At 47.6% G+C, this 23544-nt stretch overlaps 1 protein-coding gene across 1 annotated transcript in view; it reads left to right on the forward strand.

The window, feature by feature from the left end:
• Nucleotides 1-23544, forward strand: part of CFAP47 (cilia and flagella associated protein 47) — a 583307-nt gene that overhangs the window by 257474 nt on the left and 302289 nt on the right. Inside the window, exon 38 of the mRNA XM_087721802.1 lies at nucleotides 11063-11210. Within this exon, the coding sequence (XP_087577928.1) occupies nucleotides 11063-11210 (148 nt within the window). The remainder of the gene's footprint in view (nucleotides 1-11062; nucleotides 11211-23544) is intronic.

Genomic DNA, 23544 nt, shown 5'->3' on the forward strand with positions numbered 1-23544 from the left:
GCCTTTTAAATGGTTTCCCTTGTTTTAGTAGCCATGTATTTCTTTAAATTATTATTTTTTATTTTTCCTATATATATAGAAAGAGTAACAGTTTCAATGTCTATAGAAACAGTGTGTTGTCTGATTAAAATTAGTTTAAGCAATCATCATATTCATTAGTAGTAGTCATAACAGTATTTTTCCATCATAATATTAATAATTATTGATACTAATTAATATTAATAAACATATTGTAATAAGCTATCATAGTAAAGTTAGTCCTTCTCTTATACTTTTAAACATTCTAACTTCTGTTTCTATTAGTTAACCTTAGATAAAATGAATGCCATATTTCAAAATATTCCATCTCTTCCTTCTCTTTAATTTCAAGAGTTAAACTATCCATTTCTGCATATTCTAATATTTTTTATTATCTTCTGTAGGGATCTCCACACTTTTCCAATGTTGTGCAAATACATTTCTAGCCGCTGTTAACATATGTAGTATTAGATACATAGTCCCTTTATTATATTTTTCTGGTATAATACTCAACAGAAATATTTCTGGTTTTAGATCTATATGTTCCTTTATCATTTTTTCTATCCAAGTATGTATTTTTGACCAGTATGCTTTTGCTTTTGGGCACATCCACCACATGTGGTAATATGAGCCCGGGATCTGATTACACATCTGACATTTAGCAGACATATCTTTAAACATCTTACCTAATCTTGCTGGTGGGAAGTGCCTTCTGTAAAACATTTTGTATAAGTTTTCTTTATATGTTGTAGATCTTGTTAATTTGTAATTTCTATCCCACAACTTTTGCCATTTATCCAATTCTATAGAATAAGCAAAGTTTTTAGCCCACACTGTCATTGTTTCCTTTACTTGCTCTTTTTCCATTCTAACGCTCAGTAAATACTTATAATTTTTTAAAATCAGTTTCTCATCAGTTCCTGTTATAATCTGGTCCAATTTGGTTGTTTCTTTATAAAAACTATATGTTTTAACATCTTTTTTCATATCTTGATTGTATTTGTACATGTGGCCACCATGGCAAATATGTCCCTTGACTATTCAGTTCCTGTTTGCTTTTCAATTCTCCTTTCTCATTCAGAATATTTTTATATCTTATGATTTTTTCTGTCAGCCATATTTGGATGTATCAGTGCCCCCATCATGGAGAGCCAGACAGGTATTTTCAAGTCATGTTTTTCCTTAATTTTTGCCCATATTAAAAACAGAGCATTTCTAATATAGTGTCCTTGGAAATATTTGTGTACTTTATTTTTCCCATGCCATAGAAAGGCCTGCCACCCCAGTTGTAAATCATGTCTCTCCAAACTTAATAATTGTCTATGTTTCAAAGTTATTCATTCTTTTAAGTGCAGAAGCCTGATAATATAACTCCCAATCTGGCAACCCAAAGCCTCCTCTATTATTACTGTCTTGTAACAGTTTCAGACTTCTTCTTGCTTTTTTATCTTGCCACATAAAATTTGATACTAATCTGTTTAATTCCTTGAAGTATTTCTTTTCCAGCTTTTTCGGAATTGTTTGGAACAGGTATAGTAATCTTGGTAGAATATTCATTTTAATGGTAGCTATTCTTCCTATCAGTGATAGCTGCAGGTTTTTCCACTTTTCCAAGTCAAGTTTAATTTGCTGTATCAATTGAGTGTAATTATCTTCTTTTATGGTTGCACATCTCACTGATAAATGAATTCCCAGATATTTTACTTTCTTCACTATCTGAATATCATACAACCATGTATTTTTATTTCTCTTGCCATTGTAAGTAGCATGACTATTTTAAGCAGGAAAATAAGACTTTCTTTTTTTAGAAAAAATAATTTTATTGTCATTTCTGAGATTGGTCTAACTGCCAGAGATGGAATGAGAATGCTTCCCTAATCATATATGGTGACTAGGGTGATATTATGGAATTTATTGCATGTTGTAGTTTTTTTCTCTTTGATAGTAAGATAAAGTTGCATCTCATTTGCTAGGATTAGTGGGGCCTGAAGATGTCTGTAACATTCATATTGGTTATCATACCACGTATACACAAAAGAAATAAGATAGACACATGATTGAAAACCCAGAGGGCCTCTTGGTGGGGGATGCTTTGATAACCCACTTCAACTATTTAGACTGAACCCTCATATTATGCATTTACTGAATTATACTAAATGATTTGTCCCAACACAATGTTCTTTAATGTTTGTAATTATTGCACTTTTAATTATCATTTGAAAGAATGAACAAACATTTAGATACTATTATAAATCACTGGTTGGAAAAAGAAATACATAATTTCCTCAAATTTGTTATGTAGACCCTATTCAAAAGACTAGGCTGAAATATCCATTAAAACACACTTACACAAAATCTCAATTTATATATAATTGGATCAGAGGTGGGTTTCAGCAGGTCCGGTCCGGTACGCATGGACCAGTGCCAGAAATCTGGCATGTGTTTGTGTACTGGGGCCTCTGGAGACCCCGTACCAGAATGCTCCCTCCTCTGGCCAAAGGTCGTCGCTCTCTCTCTCTCTCTCTCTCTCTCTCTCTCCCTCTCCCTCTCCCTCCCTCCCTCCCTCCCCCCCCCTCTCTCTCTCTCTCTCCCTGCCTGTCCTTACCATGCTTGCCCCACCCACCCACTTCCTTTGCTGGAGTGGAGGACTCAGCTGTGGGAAGAAGCCCATGCTTCCTTCTCTTTGACAAGCACCTTGCAAAACTGGGACTTTGCAAACCGCTTCTCAAAGAGAAGGAAGGGTGAAGGGGGATGGACTTCTTCAGACGAGTCCAGAAAGGCCGCTTTGCTTCTGCAATTGAGCCCAAAATTTTGCTCTTGCTAAGCAAGAGCATTGTTAAATAAGTTTCACCACATTTTACTAGTTGGCCATTCCCATCCAGTCACATGACCATCAAGCCACACCCACAAAATAGGCCACACCTACAGAATAGGTTCTAAAACATTTTTGAAAACCACCACTGAATTGGATATATATCTGCATATAAGAGCCAATAATGCAAGTAGAATATTAAGTGAGACAAATTGGCTTCTCTTTGGGCTATTAGAGAAGTTATGTGAACTAAAAGAAGAATGTTCCCTCTAATTTAGCAGATTAGGCCAAATAAAAAAGAGCATTTAGGAAAACATGTGAAATGGTTTCTAGTGCCCAATATTTTTTCCAGTAACATGGAGAGCAAAACACTTGGTAAATGTGAAATCTTTTTTATGGGAAGAACATAAACTAATGGCTAAATAGACAATTGCCGAACAATCTTCCAATTAAATTCCTCACTTACCAAAAGGTAATTTGTGCTCAGGTTTCTCTAAATATCATTCCTGAGAACCCATTACATCAGAGCAGGTGAGGCTTGAGTAGGGTTACACAGACCATAGCATTTTATATCCAAATATGTGCCTTTCTTCAGTACAGATAAATAATTCAGTGAATAATTATCAGTGAAGATAGGGAATTATCAGTAAATACTAATTTAAGCCAATTGAGGCATCAGAGTTCTTAAACTAAAGATTTTTCCAGAAATAAAAAAAAAGTTGGAGATGCACTTGGGGACTCACAACAAGGCTTTTAAAAATTTAGACTGGATTATAGAAACTTTAAAGTATGATGTTTGTATATATGTGTGCCATATAACAGATGGCTAATTAACTTTGCTCTGTGACTGGTGCATAATTATTGCCATTAGAGCTGACATAACATAAAATAACATTTGTAGGTATGTGGGTTTGGACAGAAACAGCCTTTGGTAGTTTTTTCCAGAGTGCTTGCTTGATAGTGAAAGGAAATGTGCAAGAGTTTAAAAATTCTATTTTATCCACTAGAGAATTATTAATTTTCTGAAAATTTCATTGTGAAATACTAATTTTCCATTGTCCACTAGTTTTTAATGACTTTGTAGACTTGATAGAAGTGGCTCAGTGGCTAAGACTCTGAGCTTGTTGATCAGAATGTTCAGTGGTTTGAATTCCTAGCACTGTGTAATGGAGTGAGCTCCTGTTACTTGTCCCAGCTTCTGCCAATCTAGCAGTTCGAAAGCACGTAAAAAATGCAAGTAGAAAAATAGGGACCATTTTAGTGGGAAGGTAACAGCACTCTGTACGACTTTGGCGTTTAGTTATGCCAGCCACATGACCACGGAGACGTCTTTGGAGAGTGCTAGCTCCTCAGCTTAGAAATAGGGATGGACACTGCCCCTAGAGCTGCAAACAACTAGCATGCATGTGTGGGGGAACCTTTACATTTACCATAGACTTGATAGATGGCAAGAGTTGACTAACATAGTCTGGGCTAAATTGGTTTGGGTCTTCTTAGGTGTTAGACTTACAGGGAATATCAGAGCTGTGGGTTAAATTTGGAAGTGGGGAATGCATGGAGGAGTGGCTGTGTATGTATGAGAGGATTGAGAGTACAGCCTGGTGCCTCCTCCACTGAGTGCTATTGCAGAAGTGGTAGGGGGCCCAGGCCTACCTCCCGTCCCAGAATGAGTGACAAAAATTGCCTGCCGGATGGAGCGGAGGCTGTGGGAGGGGATATGGGGTCTACGGGTGCGGGGGTGGGCCGGAGCATTACGGTCACTATGGGGAGAGGCAGGTACGACAGGAACTTCAGGGCTAGCCATTACGGGGGAAGGAGGGTTCGCTACGTCACAGAGATCCCTCCTTCCGGCCCTGCTACTTCCACTCCAGGGCCAGATGGCAAGAACTGTCAGGGCCCTGGTCTCAGGCTGTTGTTGCTAAATGCCAGGTCTGTGGTTCACAAAGCTCCCCTCATCCGGGACCTAATTTTAGACGAGGGGGCAGACCTGACATGTATTACTGAAACCTGGCTGGGCCTGGAGGGAGGAGTCCCCCTCACTGAAATGTGCCCAGAAGGATTTCAGGTGCTTCATCAGCCGCGACCCCAGACAAGGGGTGGGGGAGTGGCTGTCATCATCCGAAGGTCTTTAGTTCCTCGTAGGATCCCTGCTCCGGAGCTTGTCGGGTGTGAGTCCCTGTTGATGAAGTTGGACCTTGGTGGTCAAGTGGGTTTGTTGCTAACATACCTACCTCCCAACAGCGTTGCAACAGCCCTCCCCTCGCTCCTTGAGTCAGTAGCCGAGTTGGTAGAGTTCCCCAGGTTTATGGTTCTGGGGGATTTCAACCTGCCTACATTTGGTGAATGCTCTGATGGGGCACAGGAGTTCATGGCTTCCATGACAGCCATGGACTTGACCCAAGTAATTCGGGATTCAACTCATTCAGCGGGTCACACGCTTGACCTCGTATTCCTCTCGGAGCAGTGGAGATGTGATCTAGAGTTGAAGGGCATTAAGACCTTGCCCTTGTCATGGTCTGATCACTTCCTACTGAGGCTTGACTTTCGGAAACCAATCCCCCACTGTAGGGAGTGGGAACCGATTAGGTGGATCCACCCCAGGCGCCTGATGGACCCTATGGGATTTCAGACGGCGCTTGGAGAAATACCTGACACTCTCGTCCACAATCCGGTGGAGTCCTTAGTCGCTGCCTGGAATACAGCGGCGGCGGGGGCTCTAAACCGGATTGCGCCTTTGCGACCTCTCCAAGGCAGCAGATCCAGGAGGGCCCCTTGGTTCACCGAGGAACTCCGGGAGATGAAGCGCCAAAAGAGACGCCTAGACCGCCACTGGAGGGCCAGTAAATCTGAGTCAGACCGAGCACTGATGAGAGCCTTTATCAGAGCCTATCTCGTGGCAATACGGGCGGTGAAATGTTAGCATTTTGCCGCCCTTATTGCATCCGCTGAATTGCGCCCAGCCGCCTTGTTTAGAATAACCCGCTCCCTCTTGAAAGGGAGGGATGTGGATGATCCTTTACAAGGTAGAGCTGAGGAATTTGTTCAGTGTTTAACGGATAAAGTCGCTTGGATTCGAACAGAGCTGGACTCCAATTGCATGGTACCAGCCGAGGTACCGGGGGAAGGTCTTGAGCATACTTCATGGATTGAGTTTCAACTTGTCTCTCCTGAGGAAGTGGACAAGGCCATGGGAGCGGTGAGTGCCTCCACTTGTATACTGGACAAGTGCCCCTCCGGGCTGCTCTCGACCAGCAGGGAGGTGACACGCGGCTGGATCCGGACGATAGTGAACACCTCTCTCCGGGAGGGAATCTTCCCGCTCCTCCTAAAGGGTGCGGTGGTGAGACCCCTGCTGAAGAAACCATCTCTGGACCCAGCCATTTTGAGCAACTATCGTCCAGTCTCCCTTTCAGTCGGGTTTCAGGCCTGGTTACAGCACAGAAACTGCTTTGGTTGTGCTGATCGATGATCTCTGGCGAGCCAGGGATAGGAGTTACCCCTCTATCCTTGTGCTCCTTGACCTCTCAGCGGCCTTTGATACCATCGACCATGGTATCATTCTGCGACGGTTGCGAGAGGTGGGAATGGGAGGCACCGTCCTTCGGTGGTTCTCCTCCTACCTCTCGGACAGGTCGCAGTCGGTGTTGGTCGGAGGGCAGAGGTCGACCCCAGGGCCCCTCAATTATGGGGTGCCGCAGGGTTCGGTCCTGTCCCCCCTCCTATTTAACATCTACATGAAGCCGCTGGGTGAGATCATACGCCGGCACAGGATTAAGTACCACCAATATGCAGACGATACGCAATTGTATCTGTCTGCCCCGTGCCAACTCAGCGAAGCAGTAGAAGTGATGTGCCTGTGTCTGGAGGCTGTTAGGGTCTGGATGGGAGTAAACAAGTTGGCACTCAATCCAGACAAGACCGAGTGGCTACTGATGTTCCCTCCCAAAGGTTGGCCAAGTATTTGAATTTGAATTTGAATTTGAATTGATTTTATTTGTAGGCCGCCCTTTTCCCTGAGGGGACTCAGGGCGGCTCACAGAAAACCAGGGAGAGGGGAATACAATACAATACTAAGACAACAACACATAATAAAATAATCCGCAACATGCATACAACATTCGGGCGGGGTAATGGTCCTTATCCCCAGGCCTGACGGGCGAGCCAGTTCTTCAAGGCTGTGCGGAAGGCCTGGACGGTGGAGAGGGTACGAATCTCTACGGGGAGCTCGTTCCAAAGGGTCGGGGCCGCTACTGAGAAGGCCCTCCTCCTTGTAGTTGCCAGCCGACATTGGCTGGCCGATGGGATGCGGAGGAGGCCTAACCTATGAGATCTTATAGGCCGTAGGGAGGTAATTGGCAGAAGGCGGTCTCTCAAGTATCCAGATCCACTGCCATGTAGGGCTTTATGGGTGGTCAATAGCACCTTGAAGCGCATCCGGAGATCGACAGGTAGCCAGCGCAGCTCGCGGAGGATAGGTGTAATGCGGGTGAATCGGGGTGCACCCGCAATCACTCGCGCGGCTGCGTTCTGTACTAGCTGAAGTCGCCGGATGCTCTTCAAGGGCAGCCCCATGTAGAGCACATTGCAGTATTCCAGCCTAGAAATCACGAGGGCCCGAGTGACTGTTGTGAGGGCCTCCCGGTTCAGGTAGGGTCGCAACTGGCGCACCAGGCGTACCTGGGCGAATGCCCCCCTGGTCACAGCCGCTATATGATGGTCGAATGACAGCTGTGGATCCAGGAGGACTCCCAAGTTGCGAACCCTCTCTGAGGGGTGTAGAATTTGACCCCCCAGCCTGAGTGTTGGATTAATGGCCGAATTTTTGGGAGGAAAACACAACAGCCACTCGGTCTTTTCTGGGTTGAGCACAAGCTTGTTAATCCTCATCCAGTCCATGACGGCTTCAAGCCCCCGGTCCATTACGTCAACCGCTTCATTGATTTGGCACGGGGCGGACAGATACAATTGAGTATCGTCCGCATATTGATGGTATCTAATCCCGTGCCTACGGATGATCTCTCCCAGCGGTTTCATGTAAATGTTAAATAGTAGGGGGGATAAGACCGAACCCTGCGGTACCCCATATTTCAGGGGCCTTGGGGACGATCTCTGCCCTCCCACTAACACCGACTGCGACCTGTCCGAGAGGTAGGAGGAGAACCACCGTAACACGGTGCCTCCCACTCCCACCTCCCGCAGTCTTCGCAGAAGGATACCATGGTCGATGGTATCGAAAGCCGCTGAGAGGTCAAGGAGGACCAGGATAGAGGGATGTCCCTCATCTCTGGCTCTCCAGAGATCATCCATCAATGCGACCAAGGCGGTTTCAGTGCTGTAACCGGGTCTGAAGCCTGACTGGAAGGGGTCTAGATAGTCTGCTTCCTCCAAGGACCGTTGGAGCTGGAAGGCCACCACCTTCTCAACAACCTTCCCCAGAAAGGGGAGGTTGGAGACCGGGCGGTAATTATTAAGGACAGCTGGATCTAGGGATGGCTTCTTCAGGAGGGGTCTCACCACCGCCGCCTTCAGTGCGGCGGGGAAGTTCCCCTCCCGAAGGGAGGCGGTTACAACCGCCTGGATCCAGCCTCGTGTCACCTCACTGCAGTTAAAAACCAGCCATGAGGGACACGGATCCAAAGCACAGGTGGAGGAACTCACAGCTCTCATGGCCTTGTCCACATCCCCAGGGGTAACCTCCTGAAACTCAACCCAGAGCTGTTGTACTTGGTCCCCCTGAGTCTCGGCTGGAACTGCAGATGTGGAGTCCAAGTCCGTCCGAAACCGAGCAATTTTGTCCGCTAAGAATTGGGCATATTCTTCAGCTCTGCCCTGCAAGGGTTCCCCCGTCTCCCTTTTGTTCAACAGGGAGCGGGTTATCCTAAACAGGGCGGCTGGGCGGGACTCAGCGGACGCAACCAGGGAGGCTATATGTGATCTTTTAGCTGCCCTAAGTGCCCTAGTATATTCCCTGGTGCAGATGGTTACCATTGCTCGGTTCGATGCGGACTTATCGGACCTCCAACGGTGCTCCAGGCATCTCCTCCGGCGCTTCATCTCCCGGAGCTCCTCGGTGAACCAAGGTGGTCTCCGGGATCCGCCGCCTCGGAGGGGCCGCAGTGGCGCAATCCGGTCGAGGGCCTCTGACGCTGCCGAGTGCCACGCAGCAGCCAGAGTCTCTGCCGGACTGTGGGTGAAAGTATCAGGAATAACCCCAAGCTCTGTCTGGAACCTTACTGGCTCCATAAGACGCCTGGGGCGGAACCACCTGGTCGGTTCCTCCTCCCTACAGTGGGGGTTTGGCCTCCGGAAGTCGAGCCTCAGTAGGCAATGGTCTGACCACGACAGGGGTATGATGTCACTCCCCCTCAGACCAAGATCACACATCCACTGCTCCGAGAGAAATACAAGGTCAAGCATGTGTCCCGCCGAATGGGTTGGGCCTCGGATTACTTGAGTCAAGCCCATGGCTGTCATGGAAGCCATGAACTCCTGCGCCCCATCAGAGTTTTCACCGAGCGTCGGCAGATTAAAGTCCCCCAGGACCATCAACCTAGGGAACTCCACTGCCAGCTCGGCTACTGACTCGAGGAGCGAGGGGAGGGCTGCTGCAACGCTGTTGGGAGGCAGGTACGTTAGCAGCAAACCCACTTGACCCTTGAGGTCCAACTTTAACAGCAAAGACTCACACCCGACAATCTCCGGAGCAGGGACCCTACGAGGAACTAACGACTCCCGGATAACAACGGCCACACCCCCACCCCTTCCCTGGGCTCTCGGCTGATGCAGCACCTGAAATCCTTCTGGGCACAGTTCTACAAGGGGGACTCCTCCCTCTGGGCCCAGCCAGGTCTCAGTAATACATGCCAGGTCTGCCCTCTCGTCTAAAATTAAGTCCCGGACGAGAGGTGCTTTATGTACAACAGACCTGGCATTTAGCGACAACAGCCTGAGACCAGGGTCCTGATCACTTACACCATCTGGTCTTGGAGTGGGACTCCTAGGGCCGGAAGGAGGGATCTCTGTGATGTAGCGAACCCTCCTTCCCCGGTAATGGCCTGCCCTAGAGTCCCCGCCGTATCTGCCCCTCCCTGTCACGACCGCAATACCCCGACCCTCTCCCGTGTCTTTAGCCCCCTCAGCCACCCCCTCAGATCGCACAGACTAGGCCTCCTCCGGATCCCATCTGCCAGCCAAAGTATTCCATCTCTCAGGCTGGGGGGTGAAATTATACGCCCCTCAGAGAGGGTTCGCAATTTGGGAGTCCTCCTGGATCCCCAGCTGACTTTAGAACACCATTTTTCGGCTGTGACCAGGGGGACCTTTGCCCAGGTTCGCCTGATGCACCAATTGCGACCCTACCTGGATCGGGAGGCCCTTCAGATAGTCACTCACGCCCTTGTGAACTCAAGACTGGATTACTGTAATGCACTCTACATGGGGCTGCCCTTGAAGAGTGTTCAAAGACTTCAGCTAGTCCAGAACGCAGCAGCGCGAGTGATCGTGGGTGCACCCAGGTACACCGTTACACCTATCCTCCACAAGCTGCACTGGCTACCCATTAGTCTCCGGACTCGCTTCAAGGTGCTAGTCGTTACTTATAAAGCCCTACATGGCATCGAAGCTGGGTACCTGAGAGACCGCCTCCTATCAATTACCTCCCATAGACCGATCAGATCGCACAGACTAGGCCTCCTCCGGATCCCATCTGCCAGCCAATGTTGGCTGGCGACTCCCCGGGGGAGAGCCTTCTCTGTTGCAGCTCCAGCCCTCTGGAACGAGCTCCCCGTGGAGATCCGGACCCTTACTACTCTCCCGGCCTTCTGCAAAGCCACTAAGATCTGGCTGCTCCGGCAGGCTGGGGGGCTGTTGAAATAGCCAGCCCCACGGGAACTATGAATGTTGTGTATTTTAAATTGTTGTTTGTCTATTTGTCTACTTATCCCCTTCCTTTGTTTATTTTAAGCCGCACGGAGTCCTTCGGGAGTGGGCAGCATACAAGACCAATAAAATACAAATACAAGTAAAAAAATGTCCTGAAACGTAGCCATGGACAACTCCTTTTGTACTGTTCCTTAGACAACTTCATGGATATATTTGCATACATTCACAAGGAGTCAAGACTTTACCTTTCAGTTTGTTTTAGCAAAAGATTTTCAGTATCAGGTGTATAAAAACATTGCATTTTGCCTGCCATAATTGCATTAGAAAATATCTTATTATTCACCAATGCAGGAGCCAAGTAAAAGTTAATGTGGAATTTACTAGCTGTTTCCTGTATCCTGCTGAAGCTGTACTATTGCTTGTTTCAAAAGCTTTAACCCCAGGAGGCTTTACAATGGCTATTTCTTTGAAGACAAAAATTAACTCCGTCAAACTTAGTGTAAGTATCATTTATTTTAGGAGGAAATCTATAAATATGTAGTTTATTATAAATTAGTCCATCTTTAACATTCAATAAAATTAAGAGTACTTACAGTTCAAACATAAAAGGAAGAAATTCACTTATGCATGTAAAAATAATATTTAATTTATAGATTGACACCTGGAAAAAGTAAGAGGATACCTGGCAAAGAAGACTATTTGATCAATAACATATTCTTTCAAATTATTAATTCCTTCTTCCCAACTTCTTGCGGATTAAGATAGTTCATTCCTGTAACCAGCAAAGAACATATAATAGCCTTGTACTATTTTCCTGTGTCTCTTTTTTTTTAATGCATAGTTTTCTTAAATTTATATTTGGACACATTTAAGAATTTTATTAGAAATATATTTCAAATGATCATTGTGCAGTAAAATTTGAAAATCAGGAAAATGAAATTTAAGCTCTTTGTAAATCACTCTAAAATTTATTAGGTTTTTTTTTAAGCAACTCAAGGCAGCAAACAGACATAATTGTCAAGGTTCCAAGTAACACCCCGAGTTTCCCCATTTTATTAGAGATGTCATATTGGCACATCTGGGAAAACCCAAACCTGAAAGTTTCCAGGTTTTCCCCACCAAAAAGAAAGTTCAGGTTCCTGCCCAGCACCAGTGGTGGGTTTCAAAGTTTTTTGGAACCTCTTCTGTAGGTGTGGCCTGCTTTGTAGGAGTGGCTTGCCACCCATGTGACTGGGTGGGAGTGGCTTGCTGCTCATGTATCCGGGTGGGAGTGGCTTGCTGCCCATGTGACTGGGTGGGAGTGGCTTGCTGCTCATGTGACCAGGTGGGAGTGGCTTGCCACCCATGTGACCAGGTGGGAGTGGCTTGCCACCCATGTGACCAGGTGGGAGTGGCCAAGACGATGTCACTGAGTTCTTTGCCCCAATGGATAAACTACAAGAAGATTAACCACCTGTAACTTTACCTCCAAGTTGACCCTGCACAGGGAAGATGGCTGCCTGAGCTTTTCGCTCCGGCTGGAAGAGAGCTGAAATCGCTCAGAATTGAGCCCCCGCTGAACGCCAGACCCTGGCAGAGCGGAATTGCGTGAGGAGAAATTGAAACGATCTTGGAGGGGTGATTATTTTGGGAAACGCTGCCCTGGCAGCCTGGGGACGGGCTTTGACGTTCTTGGACAATCTTGAGCGGCCTTCGGCCTTCGGCGTTGTTGGGCGGCACTCCCCCCCCTCCCACGGATGGCGGCTTTCCAGCTGGCAACGAGCTGGGGACGAACCTGGCTGAATTTGGGTTGGCGCTAGCTGAGTTGGGACGGTGCTTTGCTTGTTACCTCGGAAAGTGCCTGGAAGATGCTTGGAAAGCGCTGCTGTGGCTTGAACGAGCTTGCGGCTTGAACGATCTTGCTACGCGGGCAGCGCCCCCCCCCTCATGAACAGCTATCAACAAGCTCGACTGTTTTTGGGGCAGCATTGCCTGAGTTTGGCCGCGGAGGGACACCTCGCTTGGGGGCAGTACTCTGACGGCTGTGGATGGTCTCTGGGGGTGCTGGTGAACGACCTGTGGGTGCCCCCCCCCTCGAATGATGGCTTTTTCCATCCGGCGGCAGTTTGTTTTTGGCTTGGTTTGAGTTCAGAGTGCTGTGACCCTGTTTTCATCGGCGGGACGCCACTGGGCCATTTGCTGCCCTGGGGGGTTGGGCAGGGCTGGGGAATTCACTACTCTGCACTAGGGATCCGTGTGACTGGCTTTCTCATTGTTGCCGTGGTTGATCCTAGTGCGTCCCCCCCCCCTCCTCCATTGCGGCTTTCTGACTTTAATTATCACCTAATTATCGCTGCCTCAGACCGGCTTTTACAATCCTGGCTTGTGATCCCTGTGGCCGACTTTTTGCCTCCAACTCCCATTACCACTGCTGCAACCATCTGTGATTGTTCTCGGCTTGCCTACCCAGACAACGCTGCCTCCCTGAACTGTTCCCACCTGAACTGTTTCCATCTTTCGACCGCTCACACCCCCTGCCACTCTGGCTGCTGCTGCTTGGCCATGGAGGTCTTTGATCTCCGTTTTTGCCGAGAGCTGTGCATACCATCCTGCATTTACAACTCTTGCAGAAAAGGAAGGTGGAGGACAAAGAGGACGTGGGTAGGGAATTTGCTCTCTCCCCTTGTGACCGGGGATTAACCCCCCACCTACTCTAAACTGTAGAACTCTGTCCCTTCTATTTGATCCAGCGGAAGAGGAGCTCCCGGGTGTAAAGACTTTTCTTCTCTTGCCCTATTACTATTTATCTCCAAACTGCGCTAATCACAATTTTCCGTGTTTTTATGTATGAGGTGTGACTGGTATGTTTGACTGATGACTGTACCCACTTTTTAACCCCATTATTGTTGTATTTTCTGTGTTTTAATTAACTTATGTGGGGAATGCATGGATGAGCGGTTGTGTTTGCGTGAGAGGATGACTGATTCGAAGGGCCTGTCAGGAAATGCGGGGGCCATAGGGGTGGTTGGAGGGACTATGGACATGGGAGTGGGCCGGAGCATTACGGTCCTAACAGGGAGGGGCAGATATGGCGGGGACTTTAGGGCTGGTCATTACCGGGGAAGGAGGGTTCGCTACGTCACAGAGATCCCTCCTTCCGGCCCTATGAGTCCCACTCCAAGGCCAGATGGCGCGAGTAATCAGGACCCTGGTCTCAGGCTGCTGTCGCTAAATGCCAGGTCTGTAGTTCATAAGGCTCCTCTCGTTCGGGACTTAATTTTAGATGAGAGGGCAGACCTGGCATGTATTACTGAAACCTTGCTGGGCCCGGAGGGAGGAGTCCCCCTCGTAGAGATGTGCCCAGAGGGCTTTCAGGTGCTTCATCAGCCGCGAGCCCAGAAAAAGGGGTGGGGGTGTGGCCATTGTTATCCGAGAGTCTCTAGTACCTCGTAGGATCCCTGCTCCGGAGCTTGTCGGGTGTGAGTCCCTGCTGGTGAAGTTGGACCTCAAGGGTCAAGTGGGCTTGCTGCTAACGTACCTGCCTCCCAACAGCGTTGCAGCAGCCCTCCCCTCGCTCCTCGAGTCGGTAGCCGAGCTGGCAGTTGAGTTCCCCAGGCTTATGGTTCTGGGGGATTTCAATTTGCCTTCGCTCGGTGAACACTCGGATGGAGCGCAGGAGTTCATGGCTTCCATGACAACCATGGGCTTGACCCAAGTAATCCGGGGCCCAACCCACTCGGCGGGTCACATGCTCGACCTCGTATTTCTCTCGGAGCAGTGGAGTTGTGATCTTGGTCTGAGGGGTAGTGAGATCTTAGCCCTGTCATGGTTGGACCATTACCTACTGAGGCTTGACTTTCAGAGACTAAACCCCCACTGTAGGGAGGAGGAACCGACCAGGTGGTTCCGCCCCAGGCGACTTATGGACCCTTCGGGAGCTTGGGGTTATTCCAGATACTCTCGCCCACAGTTCGACGGAGACTCTGGTTGCTGCATGGAACTCGGCAGCGACGGAGTCTCTTGACCAGATTGCGCCTCTACGGCCGCTCCGAGGCAGTGGATCCCGGAGGGTTCCTTGGTTTACTGAGGAACTCCGAGAGATGAAGTGCTGAAAGAGACGCCTAGAGCACCGATGGAGATCCAGTAAATCCGAATCGAACCGAGCACTTTTAACATCCTGCATCAGAGCTTACATCCGGGCAATTAGGACGTCAAAAAGAACACATATTGCCTCTCTGATTGCTTCCGCTGAGTCGCGCCTAGCCGCCTTGTTCAGGATCACCCGTTCCCTCCTAAATAGGAGGGATACGAGTGATCCTCTGCAGGGCAGAGCTGAGGACTACGTCCAATTCCTCGCGGATAAAGTTGCTCGGTTTCGGGCGGACCTGGACTCCAATCCTGCAGAACCAGCTGAGGCACTAAGGGATAATCTGGTAGGTCATCGCTGGATTGATTTTCAAGCTGTTGCCCCTGAGGACGTGGACAAGGCCATGAGAGCTGTAGGTGCCTCCACATGTGTACTGGACCCGTGCCCCTCCTGGCTGGTTGTTAGCAGCAGGGAGGTGACACGGGGCTGGATCCAAGCGGTTGTTGCCGCCTCCCTTTGGGAGGGGGTCTTTCCCCCCGCATTAAAGGCGGCGGTGGTGAGACCCCTCCTGAAGAAACCATCTTTGGATCCAGCCGTCCTGAACAACTATCATCCAGTCTCCAACCTCCCCTTTGTGGGGAAGGTTGTTGAGAAGGTAATGGCCTTTCAGCTCCAGCAGTCCTTGGAGGAAACCAGTTATCTAGATCCATTCCAGTCAGGCTTAAGGCCTGGCTACAGCACAGAAACTGCTTTGGTCGCATTGACCGATGATCTCTGGAGGGCCAGGGATGGAGGTCACACCTCCATCCTGGTACTCCTTGACCTCTCTGCGGCTTTCGATACCATCGACCATGGTATCCTTCTGCGACGACTGCGGGAGGTGGGGGTGGGAGCCACTGTCTTATGGTGGTTCTCCTCTTACCTCTCGGACAGGTCGCAGTCGGTGTTAGTCGGAGGGCAGAGATCGACCCCTAGGCCCCTAACGTATGGGGTGCCGCAGGGTTCGGTCCTGTCCCCCCTTCTTTTTAATATCTACATGAAACCGCTGGGTGAGATCATTCGATGGCACGGGATAAAATACCACCAGTATGCGGACGATACACAGTTGTATCTGTCCGCCCCGTGCCAACTCAATGAAGTGATGGACGTGATGAGCCAGGGCCTCGAGGCTGTTAGAGACTGGATGGGGGTTAACAAGCTTGTACTCAATCCAGATAAGCCCGAGTGGCTTCTGTGCTTCCCTCCCACTAATTGGCCAAGTGTTCCATCTCTCAGGCTGGGGGGTCAAATAGTACGCCCCTCAGATAGGGTTCGCAACTTGGGAGTCCTCCTGGACCCACAGCTGACTCTTGAACATCATTTGTCAGCTGTGACCAGGGGGGCATTTGCCCAGGTTCGCCTGGTGCACCAGTTGCGTCCCTACCTGAACCGGGAGGCTCTCACAACAGTCACTCGTGCCCTTGTGACCTCTAGGCTGGAATACTGCAACGTGCTCTACATGGGGCTGCCCTTGAAGAGTATTCGGCGACTTCAGCTGGTCCAGAATGCAGCCACGCGAGCAATCGTGGGTGCGCCTCGATTCACCCACGTAACACCTATCCTCCGCGAGCTGCACTGGCTGCCTGTTGATCTCCGGGTGCGCTTCAAGGTGCTAGTTGTCACCTACAAAGCCCTGCATGGTATTGGATCTGGGTACTTGAGAGACCGCCTACTGCCAATTACCTCCACTAGACCGATAAGATCCCATAGACTAGGCCTCCTCCGAATTCCATCTGCCGGCCAATGTCATCTGGCAACTTCCCGGAGGAGAGCCTTCTCGGTGGCTGCTCCGACCCTCTGGAACGAACTCCCCGTGGAGATTCGTACCCTCACCACCCTCCAGACCTTCCGCATAGCCCTTAAAACCTGGCTGCTCCGACAGGCCTGGGGCTAAAAGACTTGCAACCCCACTCGAATGGTATGACTGTTGTGCTTTTTAATGGTGTATGGTTTTCATGTTTGTAACTTATCTGTTTCCCCCCCCCCCTTTGAACTGTGAGCCGCCCTGAGTCCCCTCAGGGAAAAGGGCGGCATACAAATAAAGTAAATTGAAATTGAAATTGAATTGAAAATAAGTACACAAAACAATAAAAGAGCTACTTACAGAAGGAAGATGACTGTCCTTGCTAGACTTCAGTATCACTGACTCCAATGAATGGCCTGCACAAAGAAGAGACACAGAAATGAACTCTTCCATTGCATGTACTGCATTAGGAGGAAACCAGCACACAAAACAATAAAGACAGCTACTTACAGAGGGAAGATTACTGCCTTGCTGGTCTTCTGCACACCACCACCTCACCACCTTGCTCCAATAACCTGCACAAAGAAGAGACACAGAAAGGAAGACTTTAATCGCATGTACTGCATTAGGATGAAACAAGCATACAAAATAATAGAAAAGGAAGATTACTGTCCTTTTCTCCATCTTCTGTACCACCACCTCACCACCTTGCTCCAATAACCTGTACAATGAAGAGACACAGAAAGGAGAACTTTAATTGCTTGTACTTACTATATTAAGGATGAACCCAGCACACCCAGCAATAAAGACAGCTACTTACAGAGGGAAGATTACTGCCTTGCCGGTCTTCTGCACACCACTACCTTACCACCTTGCTCCAATAACCTGCACAAAGAAGAGACACAGAAAGGAGGACTTTAATCTCTTGCACTTACTATATTAAGGATGAACCCAGCACACCCAGCAATAAAGACAGCTACTTACAAAGGGAAGATTACTGCCTTGCCGGCCTTCTGCACCACCACTTCACCACCTTGCTCCAATAACCTGCACAAAGAAGAGACACAGAAAGGAGGACTTTAATCGCATGCACTTATACCTTACGTAAGAATAACACAATGAAAGAGATACACTCAAGTACTTACTTGTGTTATTGGTTTTCTGGTTGTTGATACTTCCATATTGTTCTTAGGCTTCCAGAGTCCTCAGTTGCAGCTTTCTTGGTCTTTATTTGTGGATCATCAGCCATGCAGTGGTGCACTCTGAGGCACTTTTTCACTGCAGGAATTGGGTCCCATCTCATGCCAACAACACTTATCACCATCAGATTATTTATGTTTGGAACAATTAGGCAGGTTCTTTGTTCTGAACATATAGGTTCATTTTTTAGAACCCCCTTTCCGCCTCTGCTGAACTAACAGCAATTGTCCTGACAATATCTCTAGCTTTTCTGATATCGTCAGGAATTTTGTACTTGTTTGGATTTTTTAGCACATTTTCCAAAAAATCTCTGTAGTCGTTCAAATTAATTTCTTAATTAAAAATTTCACCAAATTCAAACAATATTGCCTCTGCCTCAGCCCATGGAACGAGTACATCTTCCATGTTCCAGTAATCTGGCTCCAAATATGTGATAAAGTGTAACTTGTTTGCATCTGGCAATTGGCTACCTGTTTTTAGATGGTCGCAATTCATCAGCCTTTTCTTGAAATTGGTGATGATGCTTGACAGAATCTTGTCATGAGGAAGGACAACTAATTGTTGATTTGGATGTTTAAATTGATGTTTTTGAAGGCTTGTGTTTTTAGCATTGCATCAGTGTTGTTTTCATATGTGCCCTTTCTCTGTCTAAGCACTTCAAAAGCTTTGATTGTTCGCAATACTAACTTTTCAGCCTTGATGATATCTGTATCTCTCCCCTGCAGGGCATTTGACAGAAGAGAAATCTCATTTAGAATATCGATCATGAGGGCCAAATCCTTCAAAAAATTTAGATTTTCAAAACGGGAAGCCATGCCTGGGAATCTTTCATTGCCCAGAAAAAGCTGATGTAGCACTGGATAAGCATGCCACACAGCCATGGTTGCCCTTAAACTACAGGCAGCCCATCTTGGTCCCAAAACTGCCAATCTTCACAATTTCAATGCCCAATTGTTCAGAGATTTGGAAAAGGTCATTCTGGCTCTTGCAGGATTTGTGGAAGGTGATTTGTATTTTATCAAGGAAGATCTTGAAGTGGTTGAGTTGCTTTATTTGTCTTCTTGCATCATCCAGCACAAGTTGGAGGCGGTGGTTCAAGCAGTGCCAGATTATGATGTTTGGGAAGTCTTGAGCTATTCTGGTGCTGACTCCAGATTTTCTTCCAAGTATAACATTGGCACCATCAGAGCAGAAAGCGATTAAATTCTTCTGGAGAAAGAATTCTCCAGAAGTTGGTGGTAAACCCAACTTTATGCAAGCTTCCCATCGCTGCAGAACATATGATCTCCGCATCTTGTTTCTCTAATTCCAAAGGCTCAATGAAAATGGTTGCTGGGCATTCTGGATCCTCAACTCTAACAAAAACTATCAGCACTGCTTTCATTGAAAGTGTTGAGGCTTCATTGATTATTAGGCACACCTTTAGATTCTTTGCAATAATCCTGGAAAACATGGTGGTTTTGATTTCATCCGCAATGAATTCAATTATTTTCAGTGTGGATCTCCATGAATGCAAGCCAACTCCCACATCCACTCCAACCGTAGTTAGCAAATTTACCTACGCTTCGATGTCTGAGAATGGATTACATCTTTACACCAGATCGTAAACAGTAGAAAATATTTTGCAAGTACTGGATAAATGTTTGTCAGTTGGCTTATCTATGGATTTGGTTTTTCTCTAACCCTAAAGATAGGAAAGACACAGCCACTGGAATAAAATCCATCAAGGCATTGTGGGAAATTATAAAGGACAGTGCCAGGAAACTCACAATTTAAAAATATTCTGTACACAATACTTTTAAATGTATTGAGTATAGAATATTTTTAAATGGTTTATTTCAATGTATTGTTGATAGAATATTTTTTAAATAGTCTAAGACAATTTTAAAAAGGATTCTACATACAATAAATTGAAATAAATCATTTAAAAAATTCTATACTCAATACTTTTAAATAAAATGATTAAAAAAATTCTATACACAATAAATAAAATATTCTTTAAAAAAACATTAAAAGCATAAAAGAAAAAAAATGGGTCACTTACCAGCAGGCAGAATCAGCAGCTCTCCGATACGATGGATGCAACAGGAAGCAGGCAGGCGATGAGGCAGCAGGTAAGCTGAAGACCTTCCCTCATAAAAGCCGTGAGCTGGCATAAGCTAGCCTCTGCCCCCCGCCGCCGCAGCCCACCTCCTTTTGGCCATGCGCCGTACACCAGCCAGGCGAGACTGGAGACGGGGGGGTAGCAGAAAACCTCCTTTCGGCCACGCGGCGTATGCCAGCTCGCAGCTTTCGCGAGGCAAGGCCTGAAGGCCTTCCCTCGTGAAAGCCGTGAGCTGGCGGAAGCTAGCCTTGCCTCCACCGCAGCCCACCTCCTTTTGCCCATGCACTGTACACCAGCCAGGCGAGACTGGAGATGGGGGATAGCAGGAAACCCCCTTTCAGCCATGTGGCGTACGCGAGCTCATGGCTTTCATGAGGCAAGGTCTGAAGGCCTTCCCTCACAAAAGCCACGAGCTGGCATAAGCTAGCCTCCCCCGCCGCCGCCCCCCCTCGCACTTAGTTGCTTACCTGAGGGAAGCAGCAACCTGCTGGAAGGCAAAGGGAAACAAAACGAAATGAAGGGAGGACCCAGTCAGCAAGCGCGATGCAACAGCTGATCAGGAACAGAAAGACTCTTTTCACAAGAGAAAGATTCTTTTCAAAAGAGGAATGTTGGCCATTGGCGCCACACTTTTAAACGCTTTTAAGACTCCAGCCCGCTCACCGATTGGCTGGACTCCAGCCAATCAGTGAACAACGGGCTGGGCTGGTTTAATGCGGATGGGCAGGGGAGTGAATGAGCTGTGACGGAACGGGCAAGGTGAGCAAGTGACAGGGCCGGGGCAGGGCATTCTGGAACTTACTTCCGGGTCCACTGGTGGAACCTTTTCTAACCGGTTCGGTAGATTTGACGAACTGGTTCTACTGAACCGGTGCGAACCGGTAGGAATCCACCTCTGCCCAGCACCCACATGTCCATCACATGATCTAATCAGGCACCATCCAAAACTGGAGATTCCTCCCAGTCACCTCAGCTGCAGGGCAAGGTGCAGCTGCAGGGCAAGGTGTCCTTGACTCTCTGAGAAAGAATGTTATTTTGACTATATATCACCCATACTACATATAATCCACCTCCCATTTACCCACAATAGAAAATGTGGCAGGCCTGAAGGCCCAAATGTAAAAGATGACTTCCAGATCTGACTGGTGCCCCTCCCTCTCCCAGGGGGACACTTTGGCTTATCAGGATATTTGTCATGGAATTGCTTTAACAATTTGTCTGCCTTCACATCTCAACTCTTAAATCACGTAACATCAGACAAAGGGTACACTTTCCAACGAACTAAATATTGTAAATGCCCCCTATACAGTTTGGAATCTAAAAAATTTTCACCTCATAATGAGTTTCTCCTTCCACTACTATAGGAGGAGGAAGTGGTTGGGTCTGAGGTCTTAATCTAGACCCAAGGGCTGGATTCAGCAGGCTACAATGAAAGACAGGATGCACTTTCCCTAGACTGCAAGGGAGGCTAAGATAAACTGTTACTGGGTTAATTACTTTCACTATTGGAAAACGACCTAAAAACTTAGGATCATTTTTTCCTAGGCAGCCTCAACCTAGATTTGGTTGATAGGAAAACTTTATCTCCCACATGGAAGAGGGATTGAAGAAAGTGGTACTTGTCTGCTTGGTTTTTATATTCCTCCGCAGCTTCTGGCAGCGCTTTCTTAGTATTCTCCCACCCCTTTTTCAGAGAATCCATCCACTTTGTTAAAGACGTTGAAGAGAGGGGCTGCCAGTCAAGCACTGGATTTTACTTTTTCTGGATCCATTTCTACCTCTCCACTGGATATCCAATAGCCTAGGTCAGGGGCCTGCAACCTTAAACACTCTAAGAGCCATTTGGACCCATTTCCCACAGAAAAGAAAACAACAGGAGCCACAAAACCTAGGTGGGCATGGCCAACATGACACCTCCCAGCCACACCTACCCAGATTTCATGGCTTTGGGTGTTTTCTGTGGGAAATGGGTCTCTCTCTCTCCCTCTCTCTCCCCCTCCCTCCCTCTCATTTCTGTTTTTCTCTCTTTTTCCTCTCCCTTTCTCTTCTTTTTTCCTTTTTCTTTCTTTCCTTTCTTCCTTTTCTTCCTTTCCTTTCCCTCTTTCTTTTTCTTTCTCATTGAATATGATAGCAAATCCAAAATAAAGTTATTAATTGTGAGAATTTGCTTCTCTGTTATCTTTTCACAGTGAACTCTAAGTTGATAGAAGCTGGCAAGATTGTACTAACAGCAATAGCATATATATTTTGATTTCTTTTGAGTTTGACAATATAATACATTATCCAAAATTATACATAATCATATTTTCATATGCATTTTTGCCATCTCTGTTGTTTCCTTAAAAAAATCAGACTTGCTTTCAATTTGTGCCTTCTGGCAAACTGTAATTTTTTTTGGCAAGAGATCTAGCTTGCCATTGCTTTTGTCATAGGTCTGAGAGACTTACTTATTTTCTTTCTTTCTTTCTTTCTTTCTTTCTTTTTCTTTCTCTTCCTCCCTCCTTCCCTCTTTCTCTTCCTTTCTCTCCCCCTTCTCTCTCTCATTTGTTCCCCTCTCTTTTCCTTCTCTCTCATTCTCTCCCTCCAGCTCTCTTTCATTTCTCTCTTCCCCTCTCCCTCCTTCTCTCTCTTTCAATTGTTTTTCTATTTTTCCACTCTCTCATTCTCTCCTTCCATCATTTTCTCATTTCCCTCTCTCTTTCTTTCTTTTTCTCTCTCTCCTCTCTTTCTTGCACATGTGCGCGCACTCGCCGCTCCTGCTGAGAGAGAGCTGGCTGGGCAGTGGCCCTTGTTGGCTGCCCCCTCCTGGCCCACACCTGTGCCCTGCCCGCTGAGGAGGAGGAGGTGGCTACGGCGTGTTGCTGGGCAGGGCGGAGGAGGGCACTGCGCTGCTGCCCTTGCCCTTGGGGCTCTTTTTGTGGGACATGCTGGTTGGCACTGCTTCAGAGCACCCCAGCCACCGGCTCCTCTGTGCACAGCCCAGCTCCCACAGCCGCTGGCATCCAATCCAGTGCCCGTCCTTGTCAGCGCAGTCCGTTCTCCCCCCAAAAGACTGACAACCCATCTCTCCAGATCTTGCGGCTTTTTCAGGTTTTCCTTTAAAAAAAAATGCCTCTCCAGACTATCTTGAAAACCTGCAAGGTTGCAGATAGGCAGCATTCCACCCCCACCCCACCCCATCCCTGGGTGCCTGCAGCCTCAGTGCCTGCAGCAACTTGCACAGTAAAGGCAATTAAGAACTTCTCGAATTCCTGAGAAGATTTTCTTTACTGTGCAAAGGCTTGCTTTAAGGCTGCAGGCTCAGAGGCTGCAGGCACCCAGGAACAGGGGAGGGGGGGAAATGCTGCCTGTCTGCCCCCTCCCAAAGCAACCTTGCAGGTTTTCAAGATCATCTGGAAAGGCGTTTTTTAAAAGAAAACCCAGAAAAAGCCCCAAGATCTGGAGAGATGGTCAGTCAGTATTTTTGGGGGGGGGGAGGGGAATTCCCAGAACCAGGTTGCCCAGCACCCTGAAGAGGTCTGTGCGGGGCACCGGCAGTTGCAAAGCATGGCACGAGGGGCAGAAGCCCCAGAACCCAGTGGGGAGCCTAAGTAAAGGAGAAGGTAGAGAGCTGGGTGGAGGAAGGGGGAAACTACTGCTACTGCTGGAGCTGCTTTGCCCTGCTGGATTCAGGGACTTCT

Source organism: Thamnophis sirtalis, unplaced genomic scaffold (genome assembly GCF_051295495.1).
Source record: "Thamnophis sirtalis isolate CommonGarterSnake01/CBP01778 unplaced genomic scaffold, rThaSir2_p1.2 scaffold_8, whole genome shotgun sequence".
Classification (NCBI taxonomy): Eukaryota; Metazoa; Chordata; class Lepidosauria; order Squamata; family Natricidae; genus Thamnophis; species Thamnophis sirtalis.